Source organism: Herpailurus yagouaroundi, unplaced genomic scaffold (genome assembly GCF_014898765.1).
Source record: "Herpailurus yagouaroundi ecotype Mexico unplaced genomic scaffold, PumYag 198, whole genome shotgun sequence".
Taxonomy (NCBI): Eukaryota; Metazoa; Chordata; class Mammalia; order Carnivora; family Felidae; genus Herpailurus; species Herpailurus yagouaroundi.
The window spans coordinates 29,195,734-29,219,686 of record NW_024412429.1 but is presented as its reverse complement, the minus strand read 5'-3'; the positions used below and the strand labels follow the sequence as shown (position 1 = coordinate 29,219,686).

Genomic DNA, 23,953 nt, shown 5'->3' with positions numbered 1-23,953 from the left:
TTATCTTTATAGAATTATGGATTTTTGTATTCAGTAATACAGATTTCATTTTGATTGCTCCCCGGAAATGAGATTTGAAGAGTGGTTTGTCTCAATTCCAAGCACCCTGTTCTTTTATTACATCATCATTACATCACCAAACCCCTAATTCTGACTCTCTCCCATAAAATGTCTCATAGTTGATTGAAAAATTCCACAAAAATGGGGAAATTGTCTGTTACTTAGCTAAAATCTGAATATTAACTTTAAGTCTTGTGAAGCTGGAAATAGGAAGAACATGTAAGATGTGGTTCTGTGGCTTTTTTTTTCCTTTTTTCCTTAGAGAGAGAGAGAGAATGAGCAGGGGGAGAGGCAGAGAGAGAGGGTGAGAGAGAATCCCAAGTAGGCTCCAGGCCCAGTGCAGAGCCCAACACAGGGCTCAATCTCAGGACTGTGACATCATGACCTGAACTGAAATCAAGAGTCAGACGTTTAACTGACTGAGCCACCCAGGCACCTTGTGGTTCTGTGTTTTATTTTATTTTTTTTTAATTTTTTTTTAATGTTTATTCATTTTTGAGAGAGAGAGAGAGGCAGAGCATGAACGGGGGAGGGTCAGAGAGAGAGGGAGACACAGCATCTGAAACAGGCTCCAGGCTCTGAGCTGTCAGCACAGAGCCCGACACGGGGCTCGAACTCACGGACCGTGAGATCATGACCTGAGCTGAAGTCTGACGCTTAACCGACTGAGCCACCCAGGTGCCCTGTGGTTCTGTGTTTTAAATCCTAGTTCTAAGTAGTCTAAATATCAATGATTATTCAAAAACTGGGAAAGTGAAACACAGATCATGAAGTAGTTAGTCTTGACCTCAAATACACACATGACCAGAATTGAGAGTCTTTGGGCAATAGATTAGGACAGTTAAGAATAGTTTTACCTTAGAGATCTTAAATTTAAGATGATATGTTTAGACGCCTCCAATTTAGTGATTATCTTACGGTATCTTAAATTTTAATTGCTTACCTTTTATAAAAAAATCAAAATTTCAAAATGCAACTGAAAAAGAGATTTCATTAAAAAAAAAGTCTGATTACTAAGGGGAAGTCACTAATTCAGGCTAATCCGTACAACTGCAGGGGGTCAAGAGAAGAAATATAGGAAGATATAAATTACTGAGAAATTTGATTAGAGTATTTAAAAATGCTTTTTAGGGGCGCCTGGGTGGCTTAGTCGGTTAAGCGGCCGACGTCGGCTCAGGTCATGATCTCGCGGTCCATGAGTTCGAGCCCCGCATCGGGCTCTGTGCTGACAGCTCAGAGCCTGGAGCCTATTTCAGATTCTGTGTCTCCGTCTCTCTGACCCTCCCCTGTTCATGCTCTATCTCTTTTTATCTCAAAAATAAATAAACGTTTAAAAAAATGCTTTTTAAAAGTATATCTTTAAAATATGCAAAATGTGTTATCAGTCTTCTTTTTCACATATAATTATTATTATATTAGACTAGTTAACTCTTGCTTTTCTTTGAAAACCCTTCTAATCCTATTGTGCCATAAAAAATCAACTTTAGGTCAGCCTATGATTATGAGCATAATTTATGATTGAGTACAATCCAGTGAGTTTTAATTGCCTTTTAGTTATAAAGGACATACAATTTGGAGAGTGTATCACAGTATTTTAGAAACCTAAAATTTCATTCTTGAAGTGGCTAAAAATTCATTGTCAAGTCACATTTTAAATCTGTGTATGTTCTGCACTTTCCAAAATTTAAAATTCAGCTTCATATGCTTTCAAATGCCTGTTCAACATATACTGTGAATGAGTTCTTGGGGAAAAAAATTAAAGTATGTTTTCTGTAGAGAGTTATATTAATTATAGTTCCTCAAACCTCCATTCTTTTTCTCCCTCAGCTTTATTGTAATATACAATTGACATATGATATCGTGTAAGTTTGAGATGTAAAATGTGTTCCTTTGATACACTTAAATATTGTAAAATGGCTACTATCATAGTGTTAGCTAACACTTCATTCATATCACATAATTATTTCTTTTTTGTGATGAGATCTATTCTCTTAGCAGAGTGCTGATTGTTTTAATCTATGTTTAACTTAAAAATGAGAATTTAGAAGAGGTACATTTTCAAACCACTATGTTATTGTTCTATCAACACATGCAAATTAGTGTCAATTCCTGCAATGATCTGGAGGCTTCGATAAAACTTCTCCTTAAGTTTAAGAATACAGCAGTACAATTTATTTTTAGATCACTAGTATGTAAAGAATTTTAGCTAGTGTGGAGTTAGAAAATCAACCTTAGATACAAATTTGTTTATAATAATAATTTCTGAAAAGTACAAGTTGCAATGCATTTTCTCTGATTTCATTTACCAACTGAAAAATCATTTCAAATAAAGCTTTGTGCATCGAATACCAGTGCAATTCAGTAGCAAAAGCATTTTATCATTCTTTTAGTCTGGGCTCTTTCAAAAATTACTTAATACTCAAACTTTATTTGCCATCAAGGATTTCCCAGAACATTACACATGGCTATTTTATAAGCCCTTCCCTCGAATGTAAAAAAGTGCAGGACTCATTTTTCTTGAAGGAAAACTGAAGAAAAACCTTCTCCAGTTAAAAATCTTAAAGTGAAAGAATCTTCTGCAATTCATGGATTCACTAAGAATTTTTTCTGTCTGTGAAAAATATGGCGTATTTCTAGGTCTGTAGTAATGACTCCTCCAAGAGTTGGAAAGTTTCCCTGAAAGAGAATTGGTTAGACACTAGGAGAGAGCAAAATCTCATCACCATTCTAATATGGTATTCCAGTATGTAAAACCTTAAAAAATGCTATGAAAGCCAGAACCAAGAAAATCACACAGAACTTATTCACTAAGATGCCGTAATTCTTCAAATTCCAAAGAAGATGAGATGATGTCCACAGATAAGAGGGACAGAAGCACATCCTGTCAACGGCTATAATCCAGAGATGGTCTCTGAGGAGACTGGTCATTGCCAAGACTGCCATCTGCTTGGCCTGCTGGTCTGGGGGCTTAGGGAGGCTCCACCTCCAACACCACTGAAATCACAGCGCTTGAAGGTGTAGAGGGGAATCAGAAATAGAAACTGTCAGAAATCTTTTCTTCCTCTTCTCCTTCTTCTTCCTTCTCTAAATCTAAGCTAGGAAATGTTTCTAATGCTCCAAACACTACCTTATTTAGGAGTTGAAGCTGACTGCAGAGCCCATATTTTCAATTTTAGTTTGTGCTGGAACAATAAATATTAACCAGGGGGGTTTTAGAAACAGGTAAAATAAACTAAAAACCAAATTACATCCCAATATCAGGATTCGGCACAATAGTAGGAAACACTAAGCAAGGAGATATAGTAATTTTTTTTTTTTTCAGAAAGACAGATAAGATAAAAACAAAGGGTCTATCTATCAATGATTCTTTTTCTTTGTACCAAGTTGGGTCCAGTTTCTTGATTTCCATGTAAAATTATCAAGCTGCAATTACCAACTTTCCGGAGCTCAAAGGAAGATTCAAACTGGTGCCCAGCTGCCAGGAGAAGGACCGCATAATTAATTCCTGACTGTAGTGATGGCTCAGATTCAAATGCCTTTTTGAACCTATTAAAAAAAAAAAAAAAAAACAAATGTACAAGTTTACTTTCTCAATCAAGAATCTCTGGGTGTGCAATAGCTTCTGTTTGCATAACTTCAATGCCTGAGCAAGCAAAAATATTCCACTGGCCTTCACCCCAGAATCTAGTGTGCTGTTAGGATTTCATGCATAAGTATCTGCCTTTCCTAACCCTTAGCTCCACTGCATTCCCCTACTTAGCTCACCCTTATCATAGTAGCCTCTGTCTTTTAAAAGATCTTCTTTTCGGGGCGCCTGGGTGGCGCAGTCGGTTAAGCGTCCGACTTCAGCCAGGTCACGATCTCGCGGTCCGTGAGTTCGAGCCCCGCGTCAGGCTCTGGGCTGATGGCTCAGAGCCTGGAGCCTGTTTCTGATTCTGTGTCTCCCTCTCTCTGCCCCTCCCCCGTTCATGCTCTGTCTCTCTCTGTCCCAAAAATAAATAAACGTTGAAAAAAAATTAAAAAAAAAATAAAATAAAAGATCCTCTTTTCAACAATCTACCAGAAATGTGATAGAGTGTGTGTGTGTGTGTACACATCTGTAAGCAGTGGTAATTAAAACATAAGAACCCCGTACCTATTTTTTTAAAGTAGTTTTTAAAAAGCGTTCAAAATACACAAAGCAATGAGGGGATCATCTAGGGAACACACTGAAACAATCAGTTTCACATGAGTGATACAAAAACAAAATAAAGAACGTCAATTGCACTAAGAAATTAAGAAAAACAGAGATTGTGCCTGTGCATACTAATTTTGGCTCAAGAGAATAAGAACCCTTTTCTGAATATGCATGACACTAAATATCACCCTTGGAAAAACATTTCAACATCTGAAAAGACTTCAGTGTTTGCACATCCACTGTATTTTCAAGGTAACGCTTCTTAGATTTGGTCCAAGGGTTTCCTCACGTACATCATTTAACAGGCAACAATATTCAACATTATTACACTTGGGCGCATGAAGAAAAAGAAAATGAAAACAAACACCCTAGTGACCATTAGAAACTGCTTTAGACAAATCTGAAAAATGAAATCTTTACTTTTAATCAAATTGAGGAAATTTGAGGACTACATACTGAATAAATGACCATTGGGTGATATTAAAAAAAAAAAGCTATGTAGAAAAAATACATTACAATTCTAAGATAAAGGCATTCCCATTTAAATCATTAACTATCTTTTAACAAAAAGATAGGAATAGCAAAAGTGGTGGTGGGCACAATAGTGTGCATTATAGCATATTCTTGGCTTTTATACATGCTTGAAATTTCCCATAACTTAAAATCATAAGTTAAACTTCGAAAGGAAAGAGAAAGTACATTTTTCTGGATATTGAGGATCATGTGCCCTTTTAAAGGGTCTTACTTTTTAAGTAGAACAAGTATCTCTGAACAAAAATCAAGTAAGTATTAATCTTAACTAGCTGGCTCAAGGAGTGATCGAAGTGGAATATCCAACTGTATCACTGTTGGTGATCAAAAAACACCATCCATCAAAAGAAATTCAAAATGGATGAAAGATAGAGAACCATCAAATGGATGAAAGATAGAGAGATAGGAAACCATCAAACTCCTACAGGAGAAAACAGGCAGCAACCCCTTTGACCTCACCCACAGCAACTTCGTACTTGACATATCTCTGGAGACAAGGGAAACAAAAGCAAAAATGAACTACTGCCCCTCATCAAGATAAAAAGCTTCTGCACAGCAAAGTAAACAATCACAAAACTAAAAGTCAACTGAAGGAATGGGAGAAGATATTTGAATATGATATATCAGATAAAGGGTTAGTACCTAAAATCTAAAAAGAAGTTATCAAACTCAGTACCCAAAACACAAATAATCCATTGAAGAAATGGGCAGAAAACATGAATAGACACATTTTCAAAGAAGACATCCAAATGGCTAACAGACACATGAAAAGATACTCAACATCACTGTATTATCGGAGAAATACAATTCTCACTGTATTGTATTATCAGAGAAATACAATTCAAAATCACAATGAGATACCACCTCAACACTTGTCAGAATAGCTAAAATTAACAACTCAGGAAACAACAGATGTTGGCAAGGATGCGGAGTAGGGGGACCCTTTTGTCTGCTGGTGGGAATGCAAACTGGTGCAGACACTCTAGAAAATGACATGGAGCTTCCTCAAAAAATTAAAAATAGAACTACCCTACAACCCAGCAATTGCACTACTAGGTATTTGTCCAAAAGATACAAAAATGCTGATTCAAAGGGGCATATTCACTCCAATGTTTATAGCTGTGCTATCAACAATAGCCAAATTATGGAAATAGCCCAAATGTCCATCACCTGATGAAAAGTGTGTGTGTGTGTGTGTGTGTGTGTGTGTGTGTACCTCACACACAGTGTGAGAGATACACACACACACACACACACACACACACACACAACTCAGTATTACTTGACAATGAAAAAGAATGAAATCTTGCCATTTGCAAAAATGTAGATGGAACTGGAGTGCATTATGTTAAGTGAAATAAGTCAGAGAAAGACAAATATGATTTCACTCACTGTGGAATTTAAGAAACAAAACAGATGAACATAAGGGAAGGGAAGGAAAAATAAGATAAAAACAGAGAGGGAGACAAACCATAAGAGACTCTTAAATACAGAGAAGAAACTAAGGGTTGCTGGAGGGGAGATGGGTAGAGGGATGGGCTAAATGGGTGATGGGTTATTAAGAAGGGCAATTGTTGGGATGAGCACTGAGGAGCACTGGGTGTCATACGTAAGAGATGAATCCCTGCGGTCTTCTCCTGAAACCAACACTACACTGTATGTTAACTAACTTGAGTTTAACAACTAACTAACTAACTAACTAACTAACTAACTAACTCATCAATATATAATCTGTTTTGGCAGAAGACACAATTCTGTAGTATAAACATAGCTTTTTAAAAAATAAAACAAATTTTATTGATAAGTGGTTAAAAAAAAATAAACATTTGTATCTCTCCAGAAGTATAGGTGTTTCCCAATCCTAAAATGAAAAAGCATGCACCCAGAGTGCTGATGTTCAAAGCTAGTCATATAAAGAAAAGACATGATTTTTAAGTCTTAGACTCATGTAAGTCTCAAAGGTTTCTGTGTGTTTTTGGAGGTAATAGAAGGTCCCAATAAAAAGAGTATAGGAGAAGAAACAAGTATACTTTCTTTTCTCTTGATTCATACCAAGACATGCAATATTTTCAACAGACAAATCCTTTCACTTCCCTTGAAACCAAAGAGCATGGAATTTCTCTTAAAGATATTAAAGGAAAAATGTAAAAGGCAAGACATGTCCAAATTAATCAGTAAAAATTGACTAAAGGCTTCTTATGGGCCAAAACCAACCAAAATGAAAAGTCTGGCTTACATCTGTTTTTCTGTTGCCATGAACAATATATATTTTTATGTTTTTAACCAAAATATACATGCCAGTAAAATTAATAATGTATATTTTTCTAGGATTCATAGCATTCCATAACAATGAGTTCAGTATTTAGGAGAGTCAACAGTTTCTGAATTCTCCTGGAGATTAAGATAACATGTACATGTTATTACAAAAGACATAAAATCTTGTCATATGTTATTAATATACCACCCACAGGAATTAAGAATTCTCACACACTGTGAAAGTAAATTACTACAGTATTTCTTGGCAGAAATTTCCCAATATATATCACAATCATAAAATTAAAAAAAATGCATATCTGTTCACACAATTGCACATCTATAAATTTATACTAAGGAAAAGCATCAAATATGTAATCAGAAATTCAGATACAAGGATATTTGTTATAAAATAAAAAAGTACTCTAAATTTCCAACAATATTATAAGGTATAATATGGAATATATTCCAAATGTTTGAAAGCTATATAGCCATTTAAATCATAGAAGAATATTCAATGTCTAGGGAAAAACTTTAGCTTCAAAGCAGATGCAGTAGCCCATTTAGAAGGTATCACTTCTGCTACAGCAACTGTGGGGGGAAAAGGATACATATCACAAAATATTTTTCACAGATACCAGAGATCTATAGAAGCAATGACAATTAAAACCAGCATTGAAATAAAACTCCAGAGAGAGAAATGCCCTCCCAAGGGAGCTGAACTGCCTTGTCTTCTATAAGGGTGTTTGCTCATTTGGACCATAAGATGGGGCTTGGGCTTGGCATAGGCATAGAAACTCTATCTATCTGAAGCTCTACCAGGGAAAAGAGAAAAGAGTGGATTTCCTGATGGTTGCATGGGTTGGCATAAACGAATGAAACTTGGAGGAGCCCCAAACATGCAGCCAGTTTTCTCCACAGGACATCCGTTGAATGCTGGGTTGTACGGAGGGCTGGGAGATGAGGTAGGGCTTGGAGAGCAGAATGAAATCCCCTGAAGTCTGGCAGTACTTCGACGTGAAGCGCCACCAGCAAGAGGAGCCTGCCACAGATACCAACAGTCTCAGGGCACCCGGGTGGCTCAGTCAGGTAAGCTCAGGTCACGATCTCAGTTTTGCGGGTTTGAGCCCTGCCTCTTTGGTGCTGCCCTGGCATTGTGGAGACTGCCTGGGCTTCTCTCACTCTCTGCCTCTCCCTCTCTGCCTCTCCCCAACTCGCATTGTTTGTCTCTCTTGAAATAAATAAACTTTATTTATTATTTTTTTGAGAGAGAGCACGAGCAGGGGAGGGGCAGAGAGAGAGAGAGAGGGTGGGAGAGAGAGTCCAAAGCAGGCTCCACCCTGTCAGCACACAGCCAGACACTGGGCTTGATCCCCAAACCATGAGATCATGACCAGAGCTGACAAGAGTCGGACACTCAACTGACTGAGCCACCCAGGTGTCCCATTTATTTTGTTTTCTACTTTTTTTCAAAATAAATAAACTTTAAAAAAAATACATGACAGTCTCCTCCTTAAAAAAAAAAAAAATACCAAATTTAAGAGCTGTATGATGTGGAAGAATAAAGAGTGAAACTCAAAACTTCACAGGGCAGATATGAAATCTCCCACAGTACTTAGGGATACGGAGCTAGAGACCTGCTTGTGTCTCAATCAAAAGCTGGGGGGGTGGGGGGGGGCACAGCCAAGAAGCAGAGACACTATCAAGAGAGACTGGGTCAACTAAAACTGAAACTGAGACGAACTCATTACATTTTTTGAAGTAATCACCTTCTTCTCCTATCTGGCTAACAGAGGAAAGCAAGAACTTTCTGTGAGAGAAAATAAAATCATCTTCAATCTTAGTAATTCTGAAACACAAAATGTATAGGGTACAATAACTATGAGACAAGCAAAAAGCTAGGAAAATGTGACCAATAAACAAGAGAGCAAAAACAGACAAGAGGAGCTGACTCAGAGATAATTCAGATGTTGGAGTTTATAGACAAGGAGTTTGAAATAATTATTACAAAACAAGAAAATCAAGAAAAAGATGGACAAATGGATGAAGAAGAAAATTTCAACACAGAGTTGGAATCTTAAAAAAAAAAAAAAGAAGAATCTAGAACGAAGATATACAATACCTGAAAATAGGAATTCTTTGTACAGGTTTAATAGCAGACTAGACAGAGCAAAAGACAGATTTGGTGAAATGAAGAACAGGTCAACATAAAGTATCGAAATGGAAGCAGAGAGAGAAAAAAGAAGGGGAAAACACAACAAAGCATGAGACATATGGAACATAGTTAAATGGTCTAACATATGTATCACTGTAATTCCAGAAAGAAGAGAGAATACAGAACACAAGAAATATTGGAAGACATAATGGCCAAAAATATTCCAAAACTGTTGAAAACATTAACCCACAGATTCAGGAAGTTCGGCAAACTTCAAACAGGATAAAATAAAATAATCACAGTCTAAATGCTGAAACCAAAGACACAGAAAAATCTTAAAATCGGCCAGAGAGGAAAAGACACATTACCTTAAAGGAACAATAAAATTGATCGCTGACTTTGCAATACAAACTACGGAAGCCAAAAATAATGCAATGACGTTCTCAGATTGACACAAGAAAAAAAAGAAAAGATGCAAGAAAGATGTTTCCAAACAAGCAAAACCTGGAAGGATTAATTGCCAGCAGGTCCACACTACAAACAATACTAAAAGTACTTGTTTAGACTATAGAAAAGTAATTCCAGATGAAACACTGACTGTAGGAACAAAGATAACAGAAAGGGTAAATAGGCGACTGTATATAAAATATGTTAACACTTTAAAAACTGTTGAATATTTAAACTCCCCTAAGTTTCTTTCCTTGCTCAGGATGTGGTAAAGTATAAATTTAAGGTAGACTAGAAAAGTCAAGGATGTAGATGGCAGTCCCTAGGAAACTACTAAAATAATATTATAAAAAGTATTAGTAAAGAGCTAATAGAGGCTAAAATATAATACTAAATTAATAGAAAGTAAGGAGGGTATGGAAGACTAAAAGAACAAACAAAAATGAAAGAGAAAATAAATACCAAGATTGTAACAAAGCTGCAAACACCAGTTATCACAGTAAATAAAAATGACCTGAATACTACAAATATGAGATCTGTCAAGTTAGATTGCATAACAATAAGAAAGAAAGAAAGGAGGGAGGGAGGGAGGGAGGAAGGGAGGAAGAGAGGAAGGAAGGATAGAAGGGAGGAAGGAAGGAAGGGAGGAGGGAGAGAGGAAGGAAGGAAGGAAGGAAGGAAGGAAGGAAGGAAGGAAGGAGAGAGGGAGGGAGGAAGGAAGGAAGGGAAAAAGGAAGGAAGGAAGGAAGGAAGGAAGGAAGGAAGGAAGGAAGGAAGGAAGGAAGAAAGAAAGAAAGAAAGAAAGAAAGAAAGAAAGAAAGAATTATATTACATACATTTAAGAGACACACTTTAAATATAAGGACACAGTTAAGCTGAAAGTCAAATGATGCATAAAGATATATCACTCAAATATTAACCCAAAGAAATCTGTTGTGATTATTTTTTAGTATCAGATAAAACTGAATTTAAAGCAAAATTTATTACATGATATAAAGAGGGATGTTACATAATGATAAAAGAGTAAATTCAACAGAAAAATTTATAATCCCAAACATACCTATTAACATGGCTTCAAAATGCATAAAGCAAAACTGGGAAAAACTAAAAATCAGACAAATCTACATCCATAGCTGGAGATTTTAAAACTCTTCTCTCAGTGATCAAATAAGCAGACAAAAATATCAATGAGGATATGGAAGACTTGAATAACAAGATTAACTAAGTTAATCTAAATGGCTTATGTAGAACACTACACCCAACAACAGTGGACCATATCCTGGACCATAAGACACTTCTCAACAAATTTCAAAGAATTGAAATAATGCAGAGTGTGTTCTCTCACCACAATAGAATTAAACTCATGAACAAGAAAGAAAGATACGTTTGGGCATTGGGCAACCTTCTTCTGAGTAACCTAGGGGCCTGAAAATGAAAAGATATTTTGAGCTGAACAGTATTGAAAGTTCACTATATCAAAATTTCTAGGATGCAGAATAATTTATACCTTTAAATGCATATGTTGGAAAAAGAGCAAGGTTGAGAAATCAATGCTGTAAGCTTCCATTTAGAAAAATAACAGCATACTATTCCCAAAGTAGAAGGAGCAGAAATTAATGAAATAAAAAGTGCAATAAAGAAAATCAACAGTGCCAAAAGTTCGTTCTATGAGAAGATTAATAAAATTGATAAACTCCAAGGCAAACTGTTCATCAGACAACAAGAGAGAGAGAATACAAATTACTGTTATGCTACACTATCAGGATCAAAAAGGAGGACGTTAGTATAGATCCTATGAGCATTAAGAAGAAAGCAAAAGGATATTAGGAACAACTTTATGCCAATAAATGTGGCAACCTAGGTGAAATGGAAAAGTTTCTTGAAAACCACTAAGTAATATGACTTAAGAAAAAAATGTAATCTGTGTATAGTTCTGTATCTATTACAGAATTCATAATAATCTGAAATTACTTTTCTTTTATCACCTATCTTCCTCAGCAGAGTGCACGCTCCATGAGAGCAGGGACCTCATCATCAGTCTTGTTGGCCACTGAATCTCCAATCCCTGAATCACTGGGATGCCTAACACATTGCAGGTGAATATGAAATGCTTGCTGAATGAAGAAAATCAGCATCCACTCCTTGCCACGAACCAGGCTGAGACAAGTGATGAATATAGCAGTTCACAGGAGATTCAAATAATCTCACTTTCTCGAGTAGTCTAAACCCTAATTTTGATAAAAGGCATATGACCAGAAAGCTATATCCTTAGACCACATTAAATTAGTGGACTGCATATCACTTGCACCACATTACATTTTAATGTTGTTGGAATTCACTATTAAATAAAAATATTGAGGATATTGTTTACATAGCTTTCACTATGGCCTACTGAGAGTCTTATGTGAGAAATTATTTATTGCTAGGGATAGCACAGTTTCTTCTGAAGAAGTAGCATATGGTTCTTTTTCCATGCTACTACTAAAATGCCTATTGGCTTGGAGGTCAGTTATACCAAGCACGTTGATCCTGATTACTGGCATATTTGATTTTCTAGTTCCTTGGTGCTAATTTTCTAAACACATTTTATCATGTCATTGTTTTTTTAAGACTCAAACTTGATAAATTAATGTTAAGATATAAATGCTAAAATAACATTAAAATAGAAATGTTAACATATAGATGTTAAAAGAATGAAACTATCCATTTTAGCTGCAGGTGATGTATCAGTTGTTTTAGGGTAAGTGTGTCACAGTACCAAACAACTGCAAATCCCAGCAGCTGGCAATGCCTATTCATGCCACATTTCTACGTTGGTTGGCTCAGCTTTGCTCCACATTGTTCTCTTTCTGGGACTCAGCCTGGAGGAGTAGTTTTCTCCAGAAAATGACCAAGGAAAACTACACATGGCACAATCACAACGGGGCTTTTAAAGCTTCTGCTGATAATGAGCATCGACCAAGAAATACACCCAAACCTGGTGTCACAGGTGGGATGCGTCAACTTCCTAAGAAGAGGGATAGTGTATTTCTAACAAAATACAACACAAATGATATTCTCCACTAAGGAAAGCTGTGATTAATACCAAATAGTAACAATACCAAACAGAAACAATAATGATAGCCGCCTCTCATTACTAAGCAACTACTAGGAATAGGCATTGCACTAGACACTTCAAGCATAATATTTCTAATTATGAAAACTCTTTAAGGTAGAGTGGATTATCTCAAGTTTACTGATCAGGACACTGAAGCATGGAAATTTTAAGTCATGCACATTAGAAGTGGGAGAGTGGGAACTTTACCCAATTCTGCTCGATTCCAAACATGAGCCCTCTTTTCTGTATCACCCTGCCTACCCTTTGGTGTGCGTTAAAAACAATTTTTTTTAGTCCTTTTTCATTACATTCTGGTTTTTTGGTTTTTGTTTTTTAGTAAAAGGGAGTTGGGTTAAACAGGAAAAATTATGAGAAATAAAAGCAGGAATAATTGCTTATTTATATTAAGAATGAAGTTTGTATTCTATATACAACAGAAACAGGTATTGCTATACTCCTCGAAAGAATGGTATTTGTCACAAGATATATTTGATCAATATTATTAGACTAGAGGCTAATATTTTTAAAAGAACTCATATGGCAATACTGCCAAATGTGCCCATAAAAATGCACCAAAAAAGAAGTTTCACGTTGTGGAAAACATCATCGTTTAACTAGCAAGAGGATAAATGAACATGAACAATGTTAGTCCTTACATAAAGAAATCTATAAGCAATGACTAATAGTGTAAAACTATCTCTAAAGATAGAGAAATAAAATGGATAGAGGTGAGTAAGCTAATTAAAGAAGACTTTATGAAAGAAAGAAATCTTAATGATGAAACCAGATATTCACATCTTAAGAGAATTCTGGTGACTACATTCGAGTAACTGTATGAAGTTACATTCACTATTGTTGACTTTTTTCTATTTTAGTACTGAAATATTTATTGGAAAAAAGTAAATAATTTGCATTCTTCATTATTATATTGAAAAGATGCAAACTTCTTAGTCAAGCTTCCAAAGCAATAGATTTTTGTTCAAGGCTGCTTTATTATCAGCAATTTTATTTGTCACCTGATTGCAAGCTCGCTCTGAAAGAGGCAAGTACTTGATTATAAAGTGAGTGACGAAGTCTTTATATAACAGACAGTTCATTTTTTTTGCCTCTGCACTGAGATGTTCAACAAAGTCAAGAATAAAGGAAATATTCTTGAATTCGTTATTTCTAGCTAAAGAGAATCTACTTTCCATCAAAGAAGAAATTGAGCTCAAGTCAAGTTCTTTCTATTTAGCTGTCATTTTTCCTTCCTTGTGATATAACTGCTGTGATTCTTTCTGTGAGACACACAAGTAATTAAATTAGAATTCATGGTGCTTTGCATCTCTAGGGATATTTCTTAAATTATCACTGATAAAATAATTCACAGACAAAGCAGGACAGCAGCAGAAGAAAACGAGTGCCAAATCACTGTGTCAATTTGATGTGTAGAGGGGGGGAAACCCTCTCTTCATCTCAAACTACTTATTTGTATATAATCCTTTTTATAACAGGAAAGTTAGAAAAATAAATAACCCAAAATTCTAACCATCTTCTTCCAGTCCTTTTACTAGTCTCATACTTTTTTCCAAAAAAAAAAAACAAAAAAACAAAAAAAAACCCGGAGAGAGAGAGAGAGAGAGAGACAGACAGATAGACAGAGACAAAGAGAGAATCATGTCAATTTTATACTGTTTTTTAAATTTTGATTGGATAGCATAATACATGTTACTATCAAATATTTTTTAAAAAAACCACCATTTTCTTCTGGGTATATACCAAAAGGAATTGAAAGCAAGGGAGTCAGATATTTGTACACCAATGTGCATAGCAGCATTATTCACAACAGCCAAAAAGGTGGAAACAACACAGAAGTCATCGACGGATGAATGGTTAAACACCAAATGGTGTATACATAAAATAGAGTATTATTCAGCCTTAAAAAAGGAAATTGTGACATGTTACAACATGGATGGACCACTGAGAATGTTACGCTAAGTGAAATAAGCCAGTTGCAAAAAAGACAACTACCATATGATTCCACCTATAGGAAATACCTGCTTAAATTAATAGAGATAGAACATAAAATGGTGGTTACTAGGGGCTGGGAGGAGAGGAAAATGGGAAGTTGTCTAATGGAATTTGAGTTTGAGTTTTGTAAGATGAGAAGAGTCGTGGATGGATAGTGATGATAGTTGCACAACAGTGTGATTGTAATTTATGCCACTGAACTGTACACTTAAAAATGGTTAAAATGGTAAGTTTTATGTTATGTACATTTTTACCACTGAACTCCATCCCCACAATTTTGAATGAATGATATTCCATCATATGGGGAGGTTATCCTTTGCTTAACATTTTCCCTACTGTTGGACATTTAGGTTCCTTCCAATTTTTTGTTGCCATAAAATTCAGTGTAGTGAACATTGTTGTAAACACAACTTTATTTCCATATCTGCTGTTTCTTTAGGATTAAGAAAAGGACATAACTGGATTAAGGAACATGAACTATTTCAAGGCTCTTGATACATAATGCCAAACTGCTTTCCAGAAAGGGCTTACCAATTCACTTTCTTAAGAGGAGTGTAGGAGAGAGACCTTCCCATTGCATTCATGCCAAAATAAAGTATTCTCACCTCTTTTCATCTTTGCCAATGGGTAAAAAGAAACCATAGTTTAGGATTGTAATGGGTACTTATTTGATTGCTCTGGAGAATGAACAGTTTTCATATGTTTATGGCCAATCTAAACTTATCCTTCCAATAACTGCCAATTCTCTCAAATTAAAATGTAAAACCCATATCCTAAGAAGGTCGGGAAGATGGGAAGAGATACGTTAGGAAAGCTCTGAAGGGCAGGTTAGGGTGGGGTCAGGGATTTGAACTTAACCTTTGAGGATATGAAGAACAGTAAAGATTTAGGAGGAAGGGAATGACGGCAAAATATGGGGAAAACCTAAATCTCTAATAAGAAGAACATAAGCATATTATCAATTGTGGTTTTCTATTCAATAAAGTGGATTCACTAAGCAGAATCTCTAGGGGCAAAGAACCCCATCCACATTGTTGAAAAACTCCCCAAATGATTATGATGTTCAGCCAGGCTTGGAAACAATTACTTAAATTCACTAAGTGAAATCACCACTACTCTTCCATATTCTCCCTCCTTTTGAGCAAAATGCCTGGCAAACATCTAGTTTTCTCACTCATCCCTCTGAGTTACATAAAGCAAGCCATAGTTGCCCTCCTTAGGTGCTCAATACTCATCAGCTGCCAATTAGGAAACCCCACAGTGACATACTGAGTATTACCACTCTTGGATTCTGACTTGGTCAGGCCATAACACAGGTTCATGCAATCTATCGTTTGCTGAGAGTGGCATTAAACCAAGGTCAAGGCATGCAACCAATTTATGAGGCTGCTTGTTTACAGAGCAACTGTGGGCACACCGTGCATTTTATCTGGGTCTCCAAGACATCCTGGAACTGTTGGTCCCTCGGGAGCCAACTACATCTGGGTATCAGTGAGCTGAGTGTCATGCTGAGTTACTACAAACTTTTCAGGCTCTGTGTTCTAAAAATAAAAATCATCTAAAATTTGGAAACTCACCTAATGTACACAATAAAGGACTGAACAAAAATGATGTCAGTGGAATGATGGTAAGATAAAACTCTGGGGGGTATAGACGATAGTGGAAATAGAGATAACACACAGAAAGATATCTTGAAGCCAAGGAAAAGAAAAAAGGGCGAATCTGGAAAACGGAAAATAGGCATTAGTCTTTATTTGTGTGTTGACTGGTTGTTACATAACTCTCCCAAAGTAAAGCCAACCCCATTAATAATGTAAAAACTAAGTAGTTATTAGGCACACATTACTGTTTGAATAGCACTGCCACTGACGTAAAAGAAAATTAGTTGATAAGGTAAGGCTGTCTGTTCTTTCACAAGTTACTATGGAGAAATGAACACATTAATGCTAAAAACAGGCTTAATGATTTTAATTTCCTGGGTATGGATCTTTTTTTGGCTTTACAAGAGGAAAGACATGATTACACTAATACGGTATGGGCACCTGATTTCCTTTCAAAGTTGTGACATGACTTCATATTTCCCCTTAAGAATGAGAATACCATCATGTCTAAAACCAAATACGATTTCAAACAAGCATTGTCTACTCCTATTCTGCGTGACCCCACAATGGCTGTGGTGCGTGACATTCAAATAAAGCCCCTGTAAAAGGTATACAGACTCTGTAACTTTTCCCTCATCAGCTAAATGTTCAGCTAGATCCACAAAGAAGAGAAAGAAAACTTTTAGGGATATTTCAGGAAAAGGGAAATTTAATCTAGTTTGTGTTCATGTCAGTATATGAAGAAACACAAAATATCGTCACATATTATATACTAAAGATAGAACACAAAATGCCTACTACATTCCACGACTTTAACATATGTTGCTTCACTCAATTCTCACCAGAGTATTTATTCCTCCTAAAATGATAAGTCTAAGCCAGTTGTAGTTGTAACAATCCCATTCTCCTTGCCAGTGACTTGGGTTGACGATGAAATACCAGAAGCATAAAGAAATGTAAGGAAAGTCTGGGGTAGGTTTTTATGAGTGTGTTTTCCCAGTTCTAAGAAAAAGAGACAGAAAAAGATGGCCTCCTTTCCTCTCCAGACCTTGGTGAGGCTACACTGGATTGATGCCTGGAATGGCCACAGCCACTTTACCATTCTAAAAGCCAGCCTGAGGGCAGAGCCACCCACAGCAGTAATCAGGGAACAGACCTGGGCTGACACTGTTAGGCTGCCGACTCAACCTACTCCAGACCCAGCCCTGTTTCTGGACTTCATGTTTTAGAAAACATATTTTCTTACTGTTGAAGCTCAGTGGAGTAAGGTATTTTGCTACTTATAAGACTCTAAGAGTATTCTAATTCCCCCTAGGTAAGTAGTATTTATTTTTTTCAAGTAAGAAAATGGAATTTTCTTAAGGTTCTCTTGCCTAAGATACAGTTTCCAAGTATTGACTCAACATTTATTTCACATCAGTTTCCCAAAGGTCCTCTTCAACAGAATAGTATAGATGTTTCTGGAAATGTCTGTTCCTGGAAATTCTAGGAAAGAGAGCCATTAGGATGTAGTAAAAACAACACTGAATCTGAAAAATTAGATTTGAAATTTTATTAATAACAGGACATCAAACATTGTAAAATGCGAGGAAAAATGTCAGCTTTGCCTTCTTCTACAAGGTACTTGTAAGTCTGCAACAGTGAACAGCATATATGAAAACCTTGTGTCAACTCTAAAGTTAAGGGATAATTATTTCCACTATTGAACAAATACTACGTGTAACAAAATGTTCTAAGTAAGCCACTCTGCATGTGAATTCAGCATCACTATTTCATGGTTATTTCTTTGTTAGATTAGGTTAACAAAGGAATCATGGAGATAACCTTTCCAATGGATTTTCCATGGTTCTCCAAGTCACAGTCCATAGTATTTCCTTGGGTCATTCCAGTTAAGTCATCATTTCAGAAACTGTGGCCTTTTTTTAGGATGTGAGTCTAGGCTTTTAGGTCACAGTTTTTCCTACACTGAAAGCTTGGTATGTGCCCAGCACCACTCTCTCATCTTGTGCTATATCTTCTAACAGCCCCAAACATCTAACCAGCTCCTGTGACAGACACCATCACCGCTTTCTCTAACTTATATTTAACCTTATATTGAACAGCTATGATAAAAAGCTGCAACCTCTTAATGACTAAAAGCTAAACTCAGTTCAATTATGTTAAGGTCAAAAGGGCATTTTTCATGCCTTAACTGGGATTAAAGAAATTTAAGTATAAAAAAATAGCATGGTTTTGGCCATCCACAAGAGCTTCAATGGACAAAAATAACTAAGGAAGTGACAATGAAAAACATCAAATGTCAGAGAACTACTCTTTTTTTATACTTAAATCAGCAGGATGTGTTCATTCAAACCACTCGGCCCCTGTCCCAGATAAGATTTAACAGCCAAAGTATGTTCTAACAGAAGAAAAAATATATATATTCTAACAACATATCGCAACTCAGCAAACTTAAAAAAAAATCTAAACTTTTTTCTTACTTCCTATCTTTGCATTCCAAACCCCCAAGTAAAGCTCTCAGAAAATAGACTTGCCTAGACGTAAAATGGTGCCTTGCTACAATGCCCGTAGCAGATACAGTGCTCAGAGAAAGGCAAGACTTTCTCCCTCTGATATGGAGAACATCGAACTCATTAAAGATGGTAAAATGGGGAACTGCAAGAAACAGCTGGATGAGCCACTGAAATCACAACTGCTTGGGGCTCTTGTACTACTGAGTGAAAAGTTCTCCTTAAATTTTCTGTGGTCAGTACATCACTGTCTCTGCAAGCCAAAATAAAATGACTCAGGACATGGAAAATGTCCATGGAAAGAGGCCTGAGGGACAAACTACCTGCCATGACATCCCACTCCTTACCCCAACACCAGCATTTGACAAGTAAAAACCCAGAGAGGATGATGGCTCAGAAAAAGTCAGTTGAAATATCCCTTTGGGATCCATGACTCAGGACATACATAATTCTGACTAAATCTGGCAGGATGTCTAATAACCTCAGGGACACCCTCTTGTGTCAGCTGCTTGACAATGTGCTTTTCACTTCTCAGCTCTAACAGAAAGGGAGGTTCGGACCATGCCAACCCACCAACACAAATGAGTGTGTTTGCAGCACTGTGGGAGTTGGATCAAAACATTAAGAAATACCAAAGAAGCTTTACAAGTGTGAGGGCGTGAAAAAACACCTATTTAAAAAGGGTGGGGGAACTTCTTAGCAACCCTTAGGACAAATGGCAAATGGGTATATGGATATACACGACAGTAATGGCAGGTTAAGGATAGGTAATCTATGGTGAAAGTGACACTTTCAATACTAAATAAGTCTGTGAGTGACACTCACAAGATCAACTCCTAGGGATCCTCCCATTAAAAGGCTTTGAGCTCTAACAGCCTTCCTTCCCTGTTCTTACTAGAAAATTAACGGACAGCTTAAAATGAAACCATAAAAATTCTGACATCTTCAATTTCACCTGAAGACCTTGAACACAAAGCTCTTTTGAGATAAAGTTAATAGTCCTCAGCTAAATGGAGCCAGAATCCGGAACTATAGAAAGTTAAAACAAAAACACAACCAGAAAAAAAAAAACAAAAACAAAGACCCTCTGTTCCTTTAACTGAACTTTATGTCACCTTGAAAGTTCTTGGTAGTCTAAACTGTTTGATTTTCAAATGGGGAAACACTTTTATTTCTGTGCATGATACACACTAACTTCACAGAAGATGTTTTCTATTTGAATTCACTGACCATGAAAATTAGGCTTTTAAAGATTAGATTTTATTAACACTACTGTATCAAAGATTTATACAGGCACAATGCTTCCAAATATCAGATTCTAATTGTTCTACAAGTAAGAATTATTTTAAAGTGTACATCTTCTGGTAACAGTAAGGCTGCATAGGTACATTCCTCTTTTGTAACAACAGGAAAAAAAAAACCTGGGTTAAAAGAAACTGTAAAACTCTCTGGATTATACTAAAAATTTATAATACAAATTTAAAAGTCCAAACCAAAACTTTCCATAAGGATCTAGGAAATCATTGTCCCCAACTTTTCCTCCCTGGTTATAACCCATTATCTCCGTTTCAGTCCCTGGTTAAACTGCTAAAGTGATAGAAGATTTTGTAAAGTTAAGATTTCTGTTTTACAACTTAAAATGTTGTATGGCTATCATTGTGGAGCTCCTGATTTAAGTCAACCCCCTTTTATCTATCTATCTATCTATCTATCTATCTATCTAAATAGAATTATATATTAATAATTCGAGCGGGGCTTGAACTCACGAACCGTGAGATCATGACCTGAGCCAAAGTTGGACACTCAACCGACTGAGCCACCCAGGCACCCCAAGAAATTACAGGTTTTAAATATTCTTGCAGCTACATGTGACTAACTCCCTTCTGCTCCTTCACCCCCACTGGTATCCATTACACTGAGCTGGGAAGTTATGATATGCATTCATGCATCTATACTTTTATTAGATGTGTATAACTGTTTTTAAAGCTTCCATAAATGATACTGTCATCCATGTATCATTCTGCCATTTGTTCATTTTGCTCAACTTTTTTTTTTTGCTCATTTTTTTTTTTGCATGTCCTAAGTTTATACAGAAGAACTTCAAGAATTTCTCTAGAGTGTATAACTAGAGATAGATCTGCTGTATCCAGGGTAGGCTAGCTGTCAACTTTCCTTGATAATACCAAAATCTCTAAGTGGTCATAAAAATTTCTACCACAACCAGGAGAGACTCCCATTCTTCTAACATCCTTGACAACCCTTGATATTGTCACACTTAACTATTTATTTATAAACCTAGTAATTTCTAATGGTGTACTAGACATTTTGGATATGTTGTACAGTTTGGATTCTGTTATATTCCTCTTAAGAATATTCAGTCTTGTTATAACAGGCAAATAAATTCTTGGTAGTTTACCTTGATCAAGTGGAAGCTTCGTTTCAGGTTTTATTAGGGTGGCTCTATCTTGGATTTGCTCTTAATTTTTAGTGCACTTCCTTAGTCTTGAGATGCAGTTTTTTTATTGCTAAGGCTTGGCCTTTTTGGAGTTTCAGTGGAAAGCTTGGACTGTTTATGAAGCCCCTCTAACTTCAGGTTCAAAATCCAAAGTCTATCTCTGTTGCATTAGGCAGCTGCTGAAATTTCTGTTCAGCTCTTTAAGACTTCTAGCAGGAGGGGCCTGGGTGGCTCAGGTGGTTAAGCATCCGACTTCAGCTAAATGTCCGACTTCAGTTCAGGTCATGATCTCACGGTTCACGAGTTTGAGCCCCGCGTTGGGCTCTGTGCTGACAGCTCAGGGCCTGGAGCCTGCCTCAGATTCTGTGTCTCCCTCTCTCTCTCTGCCCCTCCCCAACTCTGTCTCTCTCTCTCTCTCTCTCTCTCAAAAATAAATAAACATTAAAAAAATTAAAAAAACAAAAACAAAAACGACTTCTAGCTGCTATTTTCCACATGGCCTTCTTTGAGTTTTACCTCACACATGCACGTGTCAGGGACCAGCTGAGAATGGAATTGAAGTTTGTATAAAGATTTTGGGGCTTTCTCTCTGTGGCATTTAAGGGGTATCTCACTCAATCTCCAGGCACTCTGGCAGCCTCAAACTGACTCCTCTGGCCATTAAGAGTGTGATCTTCTTCTTGAGTTCTATCTGCCCTGGGCCCTGCAGATCAGGGAATGCCCCCAAGGGAAAAAATCATTTAAATATGGATCTTACCCAATGTGGGACCCTTTATCCAAGAATCAAAACCTCTCCAGTTTCTGACTCCTTTTAGTCACTCTCCAGTACTTTCAAACTTTTTTCCTTCTTAAGTATTTTCCAATGTTTACAATTGTTATTGGCAAGAGTACCAGTGCAACAGAACCCACTCTGCCATTTCCAGAAGCCAAAGCCTTGCTGAGCAGAAGCAAATTTCGACGCACTCTCATTTCCCAACCTTTTCTTTTTATGATTAATGGTATTTTCAAGCTTCATTTAAGAAATTCTTTCCTATCCCAATGTCATCAATCCGGCTTGTATATTTTATTCTAAAAGTATTTTTCTAAAGTATTTAAAAATATTTTGGTCTTTAATTTTACTTGGATTCCATTTCTTGTGCATGACTTAAAGTAGAAATCCAATTTTATCTTATTTTTACAAGCAGATGAACAAGTGTTCCCTGCACCATTCTTTTTTTTTTTTTTAACATTTATTTATTTTTGAGACAGAGAGAGACAGAGCATGAACGGGGGAGGGTCAGAGAGAGGGAGACACAGAATCCAAAACAGGCTCCAGGCTCTGAGCTGTCAGCACAGGGCCCGACGCGGGGCTCGAACTCACGGACTGCGAGATCATGACCTGAGCCGAAGTCGGCCGCTTAACCGACTGAGCCACCCAGGCGCCCCCCTGCACCATTCTTGAAGAGTCCACCATCTCCACTCTGGTTCGTGAAGTTTGCTGTCATAAATCTAGGCTCGTACATATCTTAGCTTGTTCCGGGCTCTCTCTTCTGTTTCAGTGTTTGTCCACGTCTACACTCATACTGCGATATCTTAATTATTACATCTTTATAGTAGGTCTTGCTATCTGGTAGAGCAAGTCTTTCCACTTTGTTCTCCAATATTGCTTTGCTTATTCTCGGCCCTTTATTTTTTCAGATAAATTTTAGAATCGATTTGCCAAATCCCAGTAAAGGCCTGCTCGGGAGGGTTAACATCTTTAAAATATCAATTCTTCACACCCACAAATTTTGTACATTTTTTCATTCATTGTAGTCTTCTTTCATGTCTTTCTATAAACTTTTATAAATTTTCCACAAAATGATGCTTATTTTACTGCATATTAAAATATCTTCATAAAATTATATTTTCTCAAATTATCTTCTCATCCAGTTTACCCCAATTTATTCTACCACATTAAATGAATTTCATCAAAAGTCTTCACTGAAGCTATAAATTCTACGCTTTACTTCATAATATGCAATCTAAAGGATAACACCCTCATTTGCAAACCATTTTTTTCATGTCATGGATTTATCAAGTAATTACTTTATCCTATATACTTACCAAGAAGCTCCATAGTCTCTACTTTCAGTGTCCAGGAAATTAGAGTCCAAAAACATATCTTTGTAGATTCGGCCCACTAGGCAATACATATCTGAAGCAACTTGCCCTTCACTTTGCACCAGGGGAATCATAATATCAAGAGCTTTTGCTCTGTCTCCAGGGAGATTTCTCCTACGGTAGGGAAAGAAAACATCACTGTTTCAATATAGATTATAGGAGCAATGCAGAGTAATTACATTTTTAAAATTCTATTTGATGTATTGGTTCACAATAGTGAAGTTTGGCAGGATAAAAGCAACAAGGAGATTTTGAGAGTCACCTGTAAACCTCTGTCCTAAGTCTTTTTGTCTTTTTCATCCTATCACACGTCTACTGGGTCTAACACGGGTCACTTCTGTGCTGCTTTCCGGATCCTGGCGATGGATTTGCACTTACTTATCCAGAGTCCCTCTAATTTCGTAGAACATACGCTCATGATCCACAGGTTCAAGGGTGTGGAGTGAGATTAGGAATGGTCTGTGCCCTTAAAAGGGCCAGTCAAGTAATCCAAACACAGCCCAAACCCTGACTCT

At 36.7% G+C, this 23,953-nt stretch overlaps 1 protein-coding gene across 2 annotated transcripts in view; it reads right to left on the bottom strand.

The window, feature by feature from the left end:
* The window catches only part of MAP3K5 (mitogen-activated protein kinase kinase kinase 5), a 207,607-nt gene that overhangs the window by 93,778 nt on the left and 89,876 nt on the right, over positions 1-23,953 (bottom strand). For both annotated transcript variants that reach the window (XM_040449077.1, XM_040449078.1), the window contains exons 7-8: positions 23,382-23,552; positions 3,494-3,606 (exon numbers count right to left, since the gene is read on the bottom strand). In XM_040449077.1, coding sequence (XP_040305011.1) covers positions 3,494-3,606; positions 23,382-23,552 — 284 coding nt within the window. The remainder of the gene's footprint in view (positions 1-3,493; positions 3,607-23,381; positions 23,553-23,953) is intronic.